The 13,441-nt window shown below is 42.1% G+C and overlaps 1 protein-coding gene across 4 annotated transcripts in view; it reads left to right on the forward strand.

Moving 5' to 3' along the window:
- The first annotated feature begins 12,792 nt into the window (after positions 1-12,792).
- LOC147426995 (DNA polymerase epsilon subunit C-like) overlaps positions 12,793-13,441 on the forward strand; it is a 74,109-nt gene continuing 73,460 nt past the window's right edge. For 3 of the 4 annotated variants that reach the window (XM_086498728.1, XM_086498730.1, XM_086498727.1), the window contains exon 1: positions 12,793-13,149. In XM_086498728.1, coding sequence (XP_086354854.1) covers positions 13,117-13,149 — 33 coding nt within the window. In that variant the 5' untranslated portion in view covers positions 12,793-13,116. The remainder of the gene's footprint in view (positions 13,150-13,441) is intronic. The other variant, XM_086498726.1, reaches the window with a different exon arrangement.

The raw sequence follows: 13,441 nt of genomic DNA on the forward strand, positions 1-13,441 counted from the left end.
AGGAAGTTAATGGACAACTACAGAAGACGCTCATGTTTTCCCTAGTTTAGGTCTATTCGATCCCCGACAACGGCGCCAAATGTGGGACGCATGTCTAACCTCACCGTCCTATCTTATTGCAGTATTAGCGAGAACCACGATTAAATTGTCAATCCATGGGATGAAGCTGACTTGACTAGTGCATAGAGGCTACAAGAGGTTGTCAATCTCTCAGAAAACAACTAACAACTCGCATCTAACTCAAGCTACACTGAAGTGACTGAAATCACCAAAAGTCAATCGCTCATCGACAAACAAATCACATCCGTTACAGCATTAAATGACATTTAAACGTAACGAAACTTTTAGGACATGTTTATAAGACCTAAGCACACATGCCTATGGTCTCAAACCCCACTTTATGTCAAGTTTCAAAATCGCGATTATTAACAGAAGTGGATTTTTGACCTAGTCGTTTTCGATCTAGAATGCATCAAAATGCTTAGCAATGATGCCCCAATACCCCGCCTATGCTTAGTTTTTCTAGTTATGATGAAATTAGGCCGCGGGTCGACGACGCCAAAAGCTACGAAATAATGTGATTTGTTTATGTCAATGCGTAGATCTCTTACCTACGGTTGCAATGCAACAAACGTAACTGCAATGTGACAACCGGGGAGGGAGTAGGAAGCGCGAGAAGGAGAGGAGTGAGCGCCATTAGCTCATGCTGTGTATTTCATTATCCAAAACTTAATAAAATCTTTACAAGGTTGGCTTTTATACCTTAGTCAAGGTCTAAAATGTGTAATGTCCAACGCCCAAGACCTTTGAGGCTCCACACTTATTGTATCTGCAACCCAGGTACACTAAGTGACCTATGCTCTACATCTTGGAACTCTTATTGAGCCCGTAACATGTTACAATTATCACAATGGCTAAATAAATCGAGAAATTACAATACATGGCCATTTTGGAAAAATGTGAAAAGTGTGTAATTCCAATCTTCACTGCTTCTTCGTATTCATCTTCGATGTGCATTCATAAAGCTTTGATGTTTAGCAGCTCTTGTTAACTGACGTCGGCTCAGTTAACAAACTCAGATTCTTTGTTCTCAGAGTCAATTTCAATTAATGATTTCGACTCTGAATCATGTGGGCTATAGTCTATTGAGACACTACTAGTTCAAATGTCAGTCAAGTTTTCATTTGGTAGGTCATCATAAGCTATATGCATTGCTCCTATCATATTTAAAAGGTACGAGTTATGGCATTTCATCCCCTCAGGTGTTACCTAGGTCGTCCCCCTATTTCCCCAAGTGTCTATGGTTACTGCTAGGTGGACCCAATCCACATTGTCAGACTCAGTCATCCCAAGTAGAGCATCCATATAAGGGGAATCTTTCCCAACATCAGTGTCCTTTTTACACGTATGATCAATTATAAATTTGTTTCCTATAGGACGTGCTCGACCAGTTACAAGATCAACTCGAATGACAGAGTCTTGGAACTGCAAGTAGACATGGTTCTTAGACCAATCATGCACCATTTTTGCTTCCCCCATGAAAGGATGTCCTAAGATCATCGCAGATGTCATAGTGTGCTTGAAAAAATCCATAACAATGAAGGTATGCCTTATTTGTGTCCAAAGACCTTGATCTTGAGATCTTGTAGCATCCCAATAGGTTTAACAATAGTCCCATTGGCTACCTTTACCACTATGTTGTATTCCCAAGGTGAGGTCTTCCCATAGATTCCCAACAATTTTTAGTTACAATGCTAACCCCAGCGCCACCATCAAGGATTCCCTTCACAGTTAATCCCTTGGTAGTGATTGGTATGGTCTCATTGGATTCATTGCCTTCAAAGTATTGTCCCAACTTGTTAACAAGTATTTCAACAACAGAGTTCTCATCTATGTTGGGTTGTGGATCTAAATGTTCCTCCTCTATTAGCACCTCCCTAGCTCCATTCATCTGTGCAAATTGTGGTAGCCCGACTTTCAGTTCTCCATTGAGGAAAGCTCGAAGAGCTAAGAATAGCTTGGGGTCTCCATATAGTTTAGACATGATGGTGGTTCTAACTTCTGAAGCCGTGAAATCTATCAAATTGGCAATATTTAACGATACTTTTTGGGCTTCAGTCCCTTGACATGGGAAAGATGGATCTACATTTCTTTAATAGGGTCAAGTAATCCCTCTGTAAACATTCTCTCCAACAACGAGTACGTCCACTTCCTAATGACTCAAAGTCACTTTCTTCTTGGATGACACTAGGTATGGCTAGTGGTCTTTGTGAGGTTGATTTCGCGCAGGGAACACTGTATCTGTAATCTGGATCTGCCTAGGTGCTGACTCTAGATCCCCTTGGGTATCTTCTACCAAACTCATTAATTGCTTGACTTGCTCAATCTCCTCCATAGGGTTTGAGTAAGTTCCTATCTTCTTCTTGGGTTCCTTGAGTCCTGGCCATTGTGGCTCATGATGATCTTCCTTGTTTGTTTCTTTTCTATTGGTCGTTTTAGTCTCCATGGTCTCACCTGAATCAGAATCCTCTTCAGCGTCATTCATATTCACAAGGTTGTTGACCAGTCCCTATATTGGTTCTTGAACTGGGGTCTAACTTCGCTGTTTTTTGCGATCTCGTCCTTTGTGTTTTCTTCTTCTTCAGAGATTGGGCAATTGATGATGTGTCTCTTTCTTCAAGAACATAATTTTGGTTTTGGAGCATTAATCGTGTGAGTACATTTACTGGTACCACAGGTGTACTTTGTGATCGCTCCTCGGTAACCTCAATTAAGTTCAATTGCGTGATCTTTGGCGCAGTTGGATCATTAGGACATTGGGCAATCAAATGATCTATGCCACATCAATTACACATGAGTATCGGCATTATAGATGTGCTCACTTGATTGGTTTACATTAGTGTGTCATTCTTTTGTAGTCTAATAGGACACTTGGCTACACGATGTGGACCCCCACACTCGTAGCATTGAAGAAATGGTCTATTAATAGTGAAATTGATATTTTGGCCTCTTGCCGCAAGAGCAGCTACTTGATAAACAGGTTTGACTTGTCCCCAATAGTCCTCCATATAGTATTGTAGACTTTCTTCAAGTGCATCAATCCCATAGGCAACATTAGGGTCTAACTCATCCTCGCAATCCACACAAGCAATAGAGGACTCACAACCCACTTGATTCACATAAGTGATTCTCATATGTGGGGGTTGCGGTCCTAGCACTGGAGGTGGTAAGGGTGTTGTTTGAACAACATTTTGGGCCCTAGGGACCATGTGTTGTGACGGTTGTTCAAGAGGTGGGGCCGACATCAATGCAAGCACTTGAAGTGTGTTTGTCCATGCTAAGGTCGGTCTATTGGCCATCGCGCATTTAAATGCTATGCAATCCTTGGCTTGATGACCATACCTCCCACATGCATTACAGTTCCCATTAAATTTTACTCTAAACGTAGGGCATTTACTAGTACTATGTGGACCATAGCAACTAAGCACCATTATTGCTTCCTTCTTGGATACATATGATTGTTTTGTGGAGCACAACTGTCTCTCAAATTTTCTTGAATGGCCTTAGTGAGATCTGCTAAAGTCATCTCAAATATCTTTGGCCCTTTAGCAATAGGCTTTATGGTCATTGGCTCATGCCCTGATGCTTGCGAGCTAGTAGATTTAGGCTCAACAGACACTCTTTCTCCTTGAATCATTACATTGTCTTCCAATTGGATCGCATTGGTGGTGACCGCTTCCCAAGTGGTGATACCTCTAATGACTTGGCCATTGTAGATATCCTCATGTCGTAATCCCCTAATGAATCTATAGAGCAATCGGTAATTATTGAAGCGCTCATTTGGATTACAACGAGAATTTAAATGCTTCAAGGGACTAATAAAGAGTCTCTCACGGACTCCCCTTCCTCTGGTTGGGCTTTTTGGAGCTGAGATGCTACACCCCAAAGCACTCCCTCTCGTATGTACTCTTTCAAGAACAGTCTCCTAAGAGTAGGGTAAATTGTTTTCTCTTCCACCGTTAGGGTTCTATACCAATCCCCAGCCTTCCCACTCAAGGTCAGGCTTAAAGCATTACTCTTATGCAGGTCATTGTGTTCTTCTAGGGAATCGCATATTTGTTCAAAGACTTCAATATGCTTCCTCACATCCCCGTCTCCACTAAATTTCTATGGGAGCTTGGCTATTTGTAATGACTTACTTCTAGGCTCTCTAGCAGGCGTGTTATGCATATTTTCAGCAATAGATCGACCGATAGCTTGAGCAAATGTTGCCAAGTCACCCAAGTGAGCAGGTATAGTGCGAATAGGCACTCTTGGGACTGCATGTGGAATGGGGGTTGGCATCAGGTTAGGCATACGGGTGATCCTCGGGTCCCAAGCTAGGTACAATGTTGTTCCATGCGGTGGCCCAAAGTTCATGTGTGGCCCTAGGCATAGCAGACGTGGGATGTGACATGCTAATGCTAGCTGGTATGGTCTCATTGAAATAAGGGCTTGGATGTTGTGGTTGTGGAGCATAAGTTGTTGAATCAATGGAAGGGGTAGGAGCTACATGAGCACGAGGGCCCATAGGTGCATATGATTGATACACACTTGTAGGTACTGTTGTAGGCATTTGGCCACCATGTAGAGGTGCTTTACTAATGAATAAGGTCCATGGAGTGTTTTTTGTCATGCTCTTCACTGGGGTAGGCATGGTAGCCATAGTGTCATCAAGAGAAAGATAAGATAAACTAGGAAAGGTAAAGCTATCGCTTTTGGGCTCAGATTGTACTGAGACCCCTGGCGAAACAACATATGGAGGATCCATCGGGCTTACCGAGGGAGTCTCCATTTGTGATAAAGTTGGTTGCTTAGCCTTACCTGTATCCAAGAATGTCATGAGACCCGTTGAAGGCATGTGGATCCCTTTGTTCTGCCTCTCCAGCTCAATAACCCTATGGATGACATCACAAACTCTTTGTTGTTGCTCCTCTACGCGAGTAGCACCCGTTGTGGATTGTAGGACATCTAACCAACCCACGTGATACGTGTGACCTCTGTATAGGTTGATCAAAGTCTCCGTTTGTAGTTCATACTCCCAATTTTCATTTAGAAATGCTCCATCTAGGATTGAGGTGCTAGGGGTGTCCTTTGAACTAGATGCAATGTGGCTCTCTATGGGTTGACCCTTAGTGGTTGCTAATTCAGAAGCACTCGATTGCACGACTAGCATGGATGTTGACATGGGGGCCTTTGCCTTTAGCTGTCTCCGTTGCTTTGCCTTGCGTAAGCTCTTGATTTCCTTTTCCCTAGCTGCAATGATATATCACTCGTCCTCTTGCACTTCGGCAATGCTTCTACCACCACCGGGTAATATAACCTCGAAGGGGAATAGCTCTGAAGAGTCAGGGAGTGCATTGAATGGAGTATCCACATGCACACTCTCCAGGAGCATGGGGTCTACATTGGTCATGAACTGTGAATTTACTTCCCCACCCCTTCATTCACATCGCTAGCTCTATGTTCGGAGCGAGTGGCTCTACTCAAAGTGTCTTTCAAGCGGCTAAACACGCTCGGTCCGGACCATGGACCCATGGCATGCATGTCTTGGCTTGAACTATCTAGATTGGGCATCGGGTAACCTTCCATGACGTCGTAGTCAGAGGAAGAGTCACTAGATGTAATATACGAGTTCTGAGTGGTGCTACCTTGGGTTCCCGCGGAGGGCCTAGAGCCTAATGTGAAGGAATAATGGGTTCCCACGTAAACGGAGAGAGTCTCTATGTGATCGTCGTCTAGCACACAACCAAAGCATAGGTGCATGTGACCTCAACACCCTAGAAGTGTTCATGAGTGCCTGCAAAGGCCGCTCACCTAGTTTTTTGGGTGTTTGCAACCCAAATTTACTCTCAAATTTATATTTATTTTTGGTCCTTTTCCTAACCAAGCCATGGAATATGGCGTGTGCACAGCTCAAAACGAGCGTCTTGGTTAGAGGAATGTGCCGTGCTTTACAAACCCTGATTCGATTACATAAAGCCCTCGGAATCCTAAAAACGATCTTTTTCTAATCGGGGAGAAGGCTAAAATTAGTAAGTTCAAGGGTGTAAGTGTGAAGGGAAGGGTGGAGGACTTGAAGGACTTGTCCCACATGCCCTCCCTTCACCTTGAGGGGGTAGTCTTTATAGATATAGTAGTGTATATACTATATCATAAGACTGAGGACTGGGGCTCGGGGCTCGGGCTCGGGCTCAGGGAATGATTCCGATCCTTCCTTTTACTATAAGATTTTTTTCTTTTTCCTTTTGTTTTTGAATTTTCTTTTTGGTCTCAGATTTTTTGAGCGTTTTTTTTGAAAAAAAACTTTTTTCGAAAAAAATTTCTGTGGATAAGGTAAGGTTGTGCTACGAGGGCACCGAGCTCACGTGCAGAGAGCCTATCTCATGCGTGCACAGATCTGCACCTTGCAGCCTTATCTAAGCTACCGACAACTAACAAAACTAATTAACACTAATTAGCACTACACACACACACTGCCTAAGACATCACATTGCACATTGATAGAATAATGAACCTGCTCATTGTGCACTGCACATTACAAAAGTATACTAGCTAACAAACCTGCTAAAACCTGAACCTTATAGAGCTTAACAGATCTATCAAAACCTGCACATTGTAGCCACATTGATAGAATAATGAACCTGCTCATTGTCTACTGCACATTACAAAACTATACTAGCTAACAAACTTGCTAAAACCTGAACCTTATAGAGCTTAACAAATCTATCAAAACTTGCACATTGCCGCCAGTAACAGATCTAACAAAACCTGCTAAAACCTGCACATTATAGCCACTACCAGATCTAATCCAAACTCATAAAAAACCAAAAACAAATGAAAAGAATGGCTTCAAGAGGCAGCACATAGTGCTCCTCAAGCTTAGTGCAAGGCAATCCCCGACAACGGCGCCAAAAATGTGCACTTTTATCGCACGTGTCGGACGCTAGGAACAATGTGTGCGAGCCTTGAAAGGCTACAAGCACACAACTAGACTATTCTAGTAAGCTCAAAGGGGCAATGGTGTGTCACTCACCGCTCAATGCTTGCCATCGTGAAGGATCCCGTGCCGCAAAGAAAAAGGAGCCGTCGCCACCACCTATGCTGCCAGAATGCTCTCTCTCTCTCTCTCTCTCTCTCTCTCTCTCTCTCTCTCAAGCATATACACACACAGACACTTGTGAGCACGCGATGGAGAAGAAGGTAGAGGTCGAGCAAGAGAACTTCTTTAGCATGCACCTCAAAGAATGAGGATTTTATGTCAAAATGGACCTTTTGTATGAATCCCAACCATTCACACATGGGCGCCGACTTTGGCCGGTCATAGCAAAATCATGTAAAAATGGAATAAGTGGTGCGCCTCTCATCGACGATCACCTGCGCACCTATAGGACCGACAAGCCCGGTCCATGACTCAAATAAGTGATAAGGCATCCGTCAAAGGTGATAGGGTGTCCATAAGTGGTTAACAACCATGGATAGCACTATGTGCCACTGATTGCCAATAGAGTCATGCTGAGCCCTTATGGATTTTGGATTGCCATGGAGAGGGCCTATATGGGAGAGCCATTCTTTTATGGCATGTTCTATTGAATTGTTGTGTTCTCTCAAGGGTTGTGCCTTGAGTTTGAGTCTCCCTCACCATAGTTAAGATGATGGTCATTAGTATGTTCTTTATTAATCCAAAGCTGATTATACTCTCTCTCTCTCTCTCTCTCTCTCTCTCTCTCTCTCTCTCTCTCTTTTCGCCGTCTTTAAAAAGCCCTCATAATCATATCTCCATAGCTCTCTTTCATGCAAAAGGGTGATAAACACAAGTTTTTGTAAAGGATTTGGGTATAAAGAGTGTTGTGATTTTGTCTCTCGGTGTATTGGTGGCTTCATGTGTGCTTCTACTTGTCTCTCCCCTCTACACGTGTGATAATCACCTCTTTGCTACTCTCTTTTACAAACACGTCATCTCTACAATACACACTTTCACAGCTAGACACCCCGTGTGTCCCAGCTACACAAAACCCACTCCGATATTGTGTGCTAGCGTTAAAAGATTTCATCGCAATCTTCTCCTACTTACTTATTGTGTTTCTTTTTTTGTTGCTAGCGTTACATTTTTTTCATGCCATCTGTTGTGTATCCTTGTGTTAAAGTATTGATGCCGAATTGCTTCAGCAATACCTTTTGTGTTTGATTTGCTTTGTTGCTTAGCTTGCGTTAACTTTTAACACTACCTATGAGGTGTAACAAATTCAAAAGCTCCTCTTTCTCAAGCTCTCTAAGATCCAATGCACTACTCATTGTGCATGGCTTGCAAAGCTCCCAATATGCATAAAAAAAGATTTGTTTCTTTGCCTTAGGCCTTCAATCTTAGCTTCTACAGAAGCTTGTGCACTTGATATTGGTGAATCCACTCCCCCCAAGCTCTAATACTAGTTGCAAGTGCATGTTGTGCTGTGGAGAAGAAGAAATGTGGGTAGAGTAGCCTCTTCTTGTATGGTAGTATAGAGAGCTCATTATTGCTTTATCTATAAAGAATAAGGTATGTACAATGGAGTGGGTATCTTGACACCAATGCATGTGTGGCCTAGGCAATGCATACCACCTTTATTTGTATAAGATATAGTAACAAAGGGGTAATTGAGTGTTTGTGGTGCAGTGGATTGTATGAGGCTTGAGATGAAATTGTGAATATAAAGGTAGCTCCTTGCTTTGAGCTTGAAATTTATTTCAAGTGCGTGGAGCTTGTTAAAATCTATGCATCACTTGTATGCATCTCAAGTGAGTGCCCAATCTGACCCTAGTTATTCATTTGTCTTTTAGGTATTTATTTTAGTTATTTGACAAGATTCTAGGTTGGGACAATTCCTTTGGATATTATATAAGCAACTCATGCCCCCATTTAAATAACTAATTCATTGCCAAGTTGGTTGGTTTAGAAACTCTCTCTCTCTTTCTCTCTTTCTTGTATTCTCTCCCCATTAAATCTCTTATACGCTTCCGCATCATCGACTTTGATATCAGAGCACAAGGCTTGTTGCTTGTTAACGAGAGCACAAACTGAAAAAGAAGAAAAACAACATTTTTGTTTTCAGCATGGAGCTAGGTTTCTTGCCTCGATCAACAACATTTTTAAACACTATTGGCGGTGTGTTGTGTAAGGTGCTTGCATTTTGTTTGCCGATGTAGAAGTAAGCATTTTGAAACACAACAAACAGTGGCTCTGGACTTACTGTAGCTATTTTTGAAATGCGAGCAGGTAGATATGGCCATTTTGATAGCATTTTGAGACTTAATGGTTGCATCCCCCCTTAGCAGTGCTTTTTCAATGAAAAGCCACCTAGGTTGTGCGCTACAACTTGGCACATTTTTGAGAGGGGCCTCATATTCCACCGTGAGTTTTGGATGCTTATTGGGGTGCCTTGGACACCTGACTTGTTTTGTAGGCAAAGGTATGACCTCAACAAAGGCATGACCTTAGCATCAATGGAAAAGGTATGGCCATCGCATTAACAACAACAAAGGTCTTTTTATCGACTTTCATCTATAAATATTAAATTGGCTAGTGCTCCGTTAGCTATCTCAGTACCCATGAGCTTCGAGAGCCATTGCTATAACGACAAAAAGTGGATCAACTTGTCTTGCGATTATAAATCCAAAATCAAAACGAAGGTTTGAGTTTTTAGAAAGGACAAAGGAAAGGGAAATCTTGATGAGGAAAATAGAGGTCGTGTTTTAACCAAGGAGATCGGCATGGCGCACGTGGCGGTGACTAGAGTGGCCTCAATGCTAGATTTCTACTTTAGCGGTGGTTGCCACAACATGCTTTACCCAGAGAGAGACTTGTGAGCAATAGGGAGGGGCAATTGGTGCTTCTTATACACCATGTGTGGGAGTTGAAGTTATCGGTGTTTGAACTCGTGTGTCAGAGCTCAAGGTGCTAAGTATGGAGCCTGATTTACCCCTTGTAATTTTTAGTCTTTAAATTGCACATTTGTAAGGCCCCCATTATGAGGAGAAGCCATCGTGTGTAAGAAAAATCACTCGTCGAAAAACCAAAAATTCACGCCCCAGTCTCAAGCTTCGCCAAAATATTATGGTCGGACGGAGACCGGAAAGTGGTCAAAAAACGGTTGGCCGGTTGGTCGTGGTTGGTGGCCGGTAGTCAATGGCCGGTGGCCGATTTCAAGGCGGACTTGTCTTCTCAAGGGCGGCCACACATGGACGCATTGGAGAGTCCATGGACTTGTCTACACAAGGGCGGCTACACACGGCTGCCTCTTATGAGAGAGGGCATCCCTTTTGGCCTATAAAAGAAGGCCTCTTCTACACACAAAACGGATTGTGGTGCATTGTGAAGTTATGTGAAGTGGTGAGACTGAAGCAAGGCGAGAGATCTTTTATGGGTATCATCCCTTTGTAAGCTACTTCTAGTTTGAAGGACCAAAGCCATTGCGTGGCTGCTTTCCCGTGGACATAGCCCACATTGGGTGAACCACGTATATCGTGTTCTCTCTCTCTCTCTACTCTATAATCTCTCTCGTGTGTGAAAATTGTCTCTCTCCATTAAGTAAACTACTCTAATATCTACTTAGCTACGCCCTATTTCCTAATACAAGGCACATGCATTTGGAAAGGAACGTTTACAATACACTATGGTTGAGCGCACAATCCATTGTTGTTAGGTGGATTATGGACAAGATGTGTTTCAAAGTTCCAAAGTTCATCATCTTGGAAAGTTCATACGTGATGTGTTCACAATTCATGAATGGGGATTCTTGAATGTAGTGTGGTTTGTAGTTCAACTTTCTATGAGGCAATTGGTGCTAAAGATGGCATCCAATGGAAGGTACTCTAGGCTATGTCCGGGTGCCATTGGTAGCTTCTTCATTGACTTACATATGTCCACTATGAGCTACAAAGAGGGTGTAAAACTTTATGCATCTCAAGTGAATGCCCAATGTGACCCTAATTATTTATTTGTATTTTAGGTATTTATTTTACTTATTTTGACAAGATTCTCTGTAGGGAAAATTTTGCTTGAGTAGTATATAAGCAAAACCATGCTCCCATTTTGAACAACTAATTCATTGCTAAGTTGGTTGTTTCGGAAACTGTCTCTCTCTTGCATTCTCTCCCCATTGCTCTAGGCCTTCGCTTTCACAAAGCATTGATGCTTTGTCACAAAACACCATAAAGAAGCCTTTGTAGTTATGTAAGTAGCTGCACATTTAATTCTTTCACACTCAAAAAGCCTTTTTGCTAGAGAAATTATCATCAAATTGACTAAGCAAAGCAAGAAAATTCTCACCCTTTTTTTATCATCATAATTCTTCAATGTAAAAGAGTGATGACCGGCCTTCAGTTCTTTGACAGTTTGTTGATGCTCAAAGCCTGCGCACAGAAAAATCTTTGCAATCCTTCGATCTTCATCATCATTGGTGGGAAGTGGGTTGCTTACCAAGAGCAGACTTCAAACTTTAGTGGATTCGTATCGACTGAGAATTGCGCTTTCAATATCTCCATAAGATATTTAGTGGGTGGATTTGAAAGTGGTGATTATGGTCCTTCTTCTAAAGAATTTGGGGCGATATCACTCGAAGAGTTGTTGTTTGAAGCATCCATGGTGTAGTGTTGAAGGTGGTGGAAAAGGGTCTTTGGTTTAAGAGGTGTTTCCTACGAACTAAGTTCTTAAATATACTAGTAGAGGCCACCCAAAGTAAATCAGTTTTGTAATCCACATATACTCATTTGCAAACACACATCAATCACACATTAGATCATATTTCTCAGCAATGAAATATTGGAGGTAAATTTAAAATGAAAATATTATATAGATTGAAGTGAACGTTTCAATGGTTGCTCTAATTTTAGACTTCTAAAGCATACTAATCTGTTAGGGTTTGCTTTTCTCTCATGGCAATGGTGAAGAAATCCAAATTCTACTGGATTTTTAACAGGCTAAAGTACCAAACGTGGGTAGATTTCAAGCTTGTCTTCAAGAAAATGTTTTTTTTTTTTGAACTTTGATACAATCATTGGTCGAAAAACGTTAAGTTTGGTGAAAGCTTTCTAAGGGTACATTGATAATCATCCACAACAAAGCATGAGTATTGTGAATGCTAATGTACCTTAAGATACAACCTCGAACGACTTCTTATACATACCGCTTGTGCACGGTGTGTTTTCAACACCAGGGTATTTTGTGTGACTTGCCCTTCGTTAGGAAGAGCTACAACAATTTTACCAAGCGTGTGGTTACAGATTTCACCCGTTAGGGTCTGAATTTTGACATTTGTAAGAGTATGTGCCTACGATTTTTAGAAAATCGTTTTAGAGGGGAATCATAACTGATGCGGCGGCATGCCCTTTCAGTCTGAAGGGAAGGCAAGGATGGTGGGCCGTGGCCATCACGTGTTGGGCATTGCCACCATGTGTGTTGGAGTGAAAAACGGACGCGCGAGCAGGCTGAGGCGATGACCTGAAGCAGATGGGCTGCGGGTGGTTTATTTTCTTATATTAAAATCGGGCGCGTTGCATCACCGACGCGACAGCTTGGTTTGATGGTTACCTCGTGCATTTCTATACTCCTGCTCAGGCTGCTAGAGTTTGAAACATGGTTCCTCATTTAACTTTTAATAGTTGGTTTGAGGTGATTAATGTGGGAATCCGAGAAGATTCTCCATAATAAAATCAGAAAGTCACCAAATATTTCTAAGAGAAGATACATGTCACATTTTCAAATGTTTGAAACTTTGATGTAGGCAGGACTTTCAAACGATGGCGGCGTCACCAAAACACTCCGTCGCCTTGCCCATTTCTTGGCTTTTCGTTTCTGCGTTTTCAAATTGCATCGTCTTCTTCACAACCAAGGCGTTGCCCTTTCGCAAACATATCTCTCTGTGTTTCAATACAACCTTCTGCGCACTTGTACGGCTTTCACTGAAGGAGAACGGCTGCTCAAACATGATTTTGTTCACTTAAGACATGGAAATGGCGGAGTTTCAGTAACAAAACTATCATTTGGTTTCTCTACAGTTGAAGAAAGCTGCACCAGAATTCTAGTATTTGGACATTAACAGAATGAAGAAGAAGGTAGACACACGTATTCCCGCGGTAAGCTCTTGCTGTTTACCAGTTAAATGTTACTTGTTGGAATGTGTTTACTCAAGTTGACCTGTTGAGGTATGACAGACTATTCTTCTTGAGCTCTTCCATGGGGATCCTGCATGACTTTCTGGTTGTTATTTGGAGTTGAGGGTCAGGCTATTGCAGAAATTCTGCTTTAAGCAGTAATGTGCTTATCTTTGATTACTTGTGAGATGCTATAAGAGACGTTGTTGAGTTTGTCGAATGGGCTGTGATTATTTAGGATCATGGTAGAATCAATATTGGCTGGCTGGTGCAT

The sequence above is a fragment of the Adiantum capillus-veneris genome, chromosome 24 (genome assembly GCF_014529385.1).
Source record: "Adiantum capillus-veneris isolate H3 chromosome 24, ASM1452938v2, whole genome shotgun sequence".
NCBI lineage: Eukaryota > Viridiplantae > Streptophyta > Polypodiopsida > Polypodiales > Pteridaceae > Adiantum > Adiantum capillus-veneris.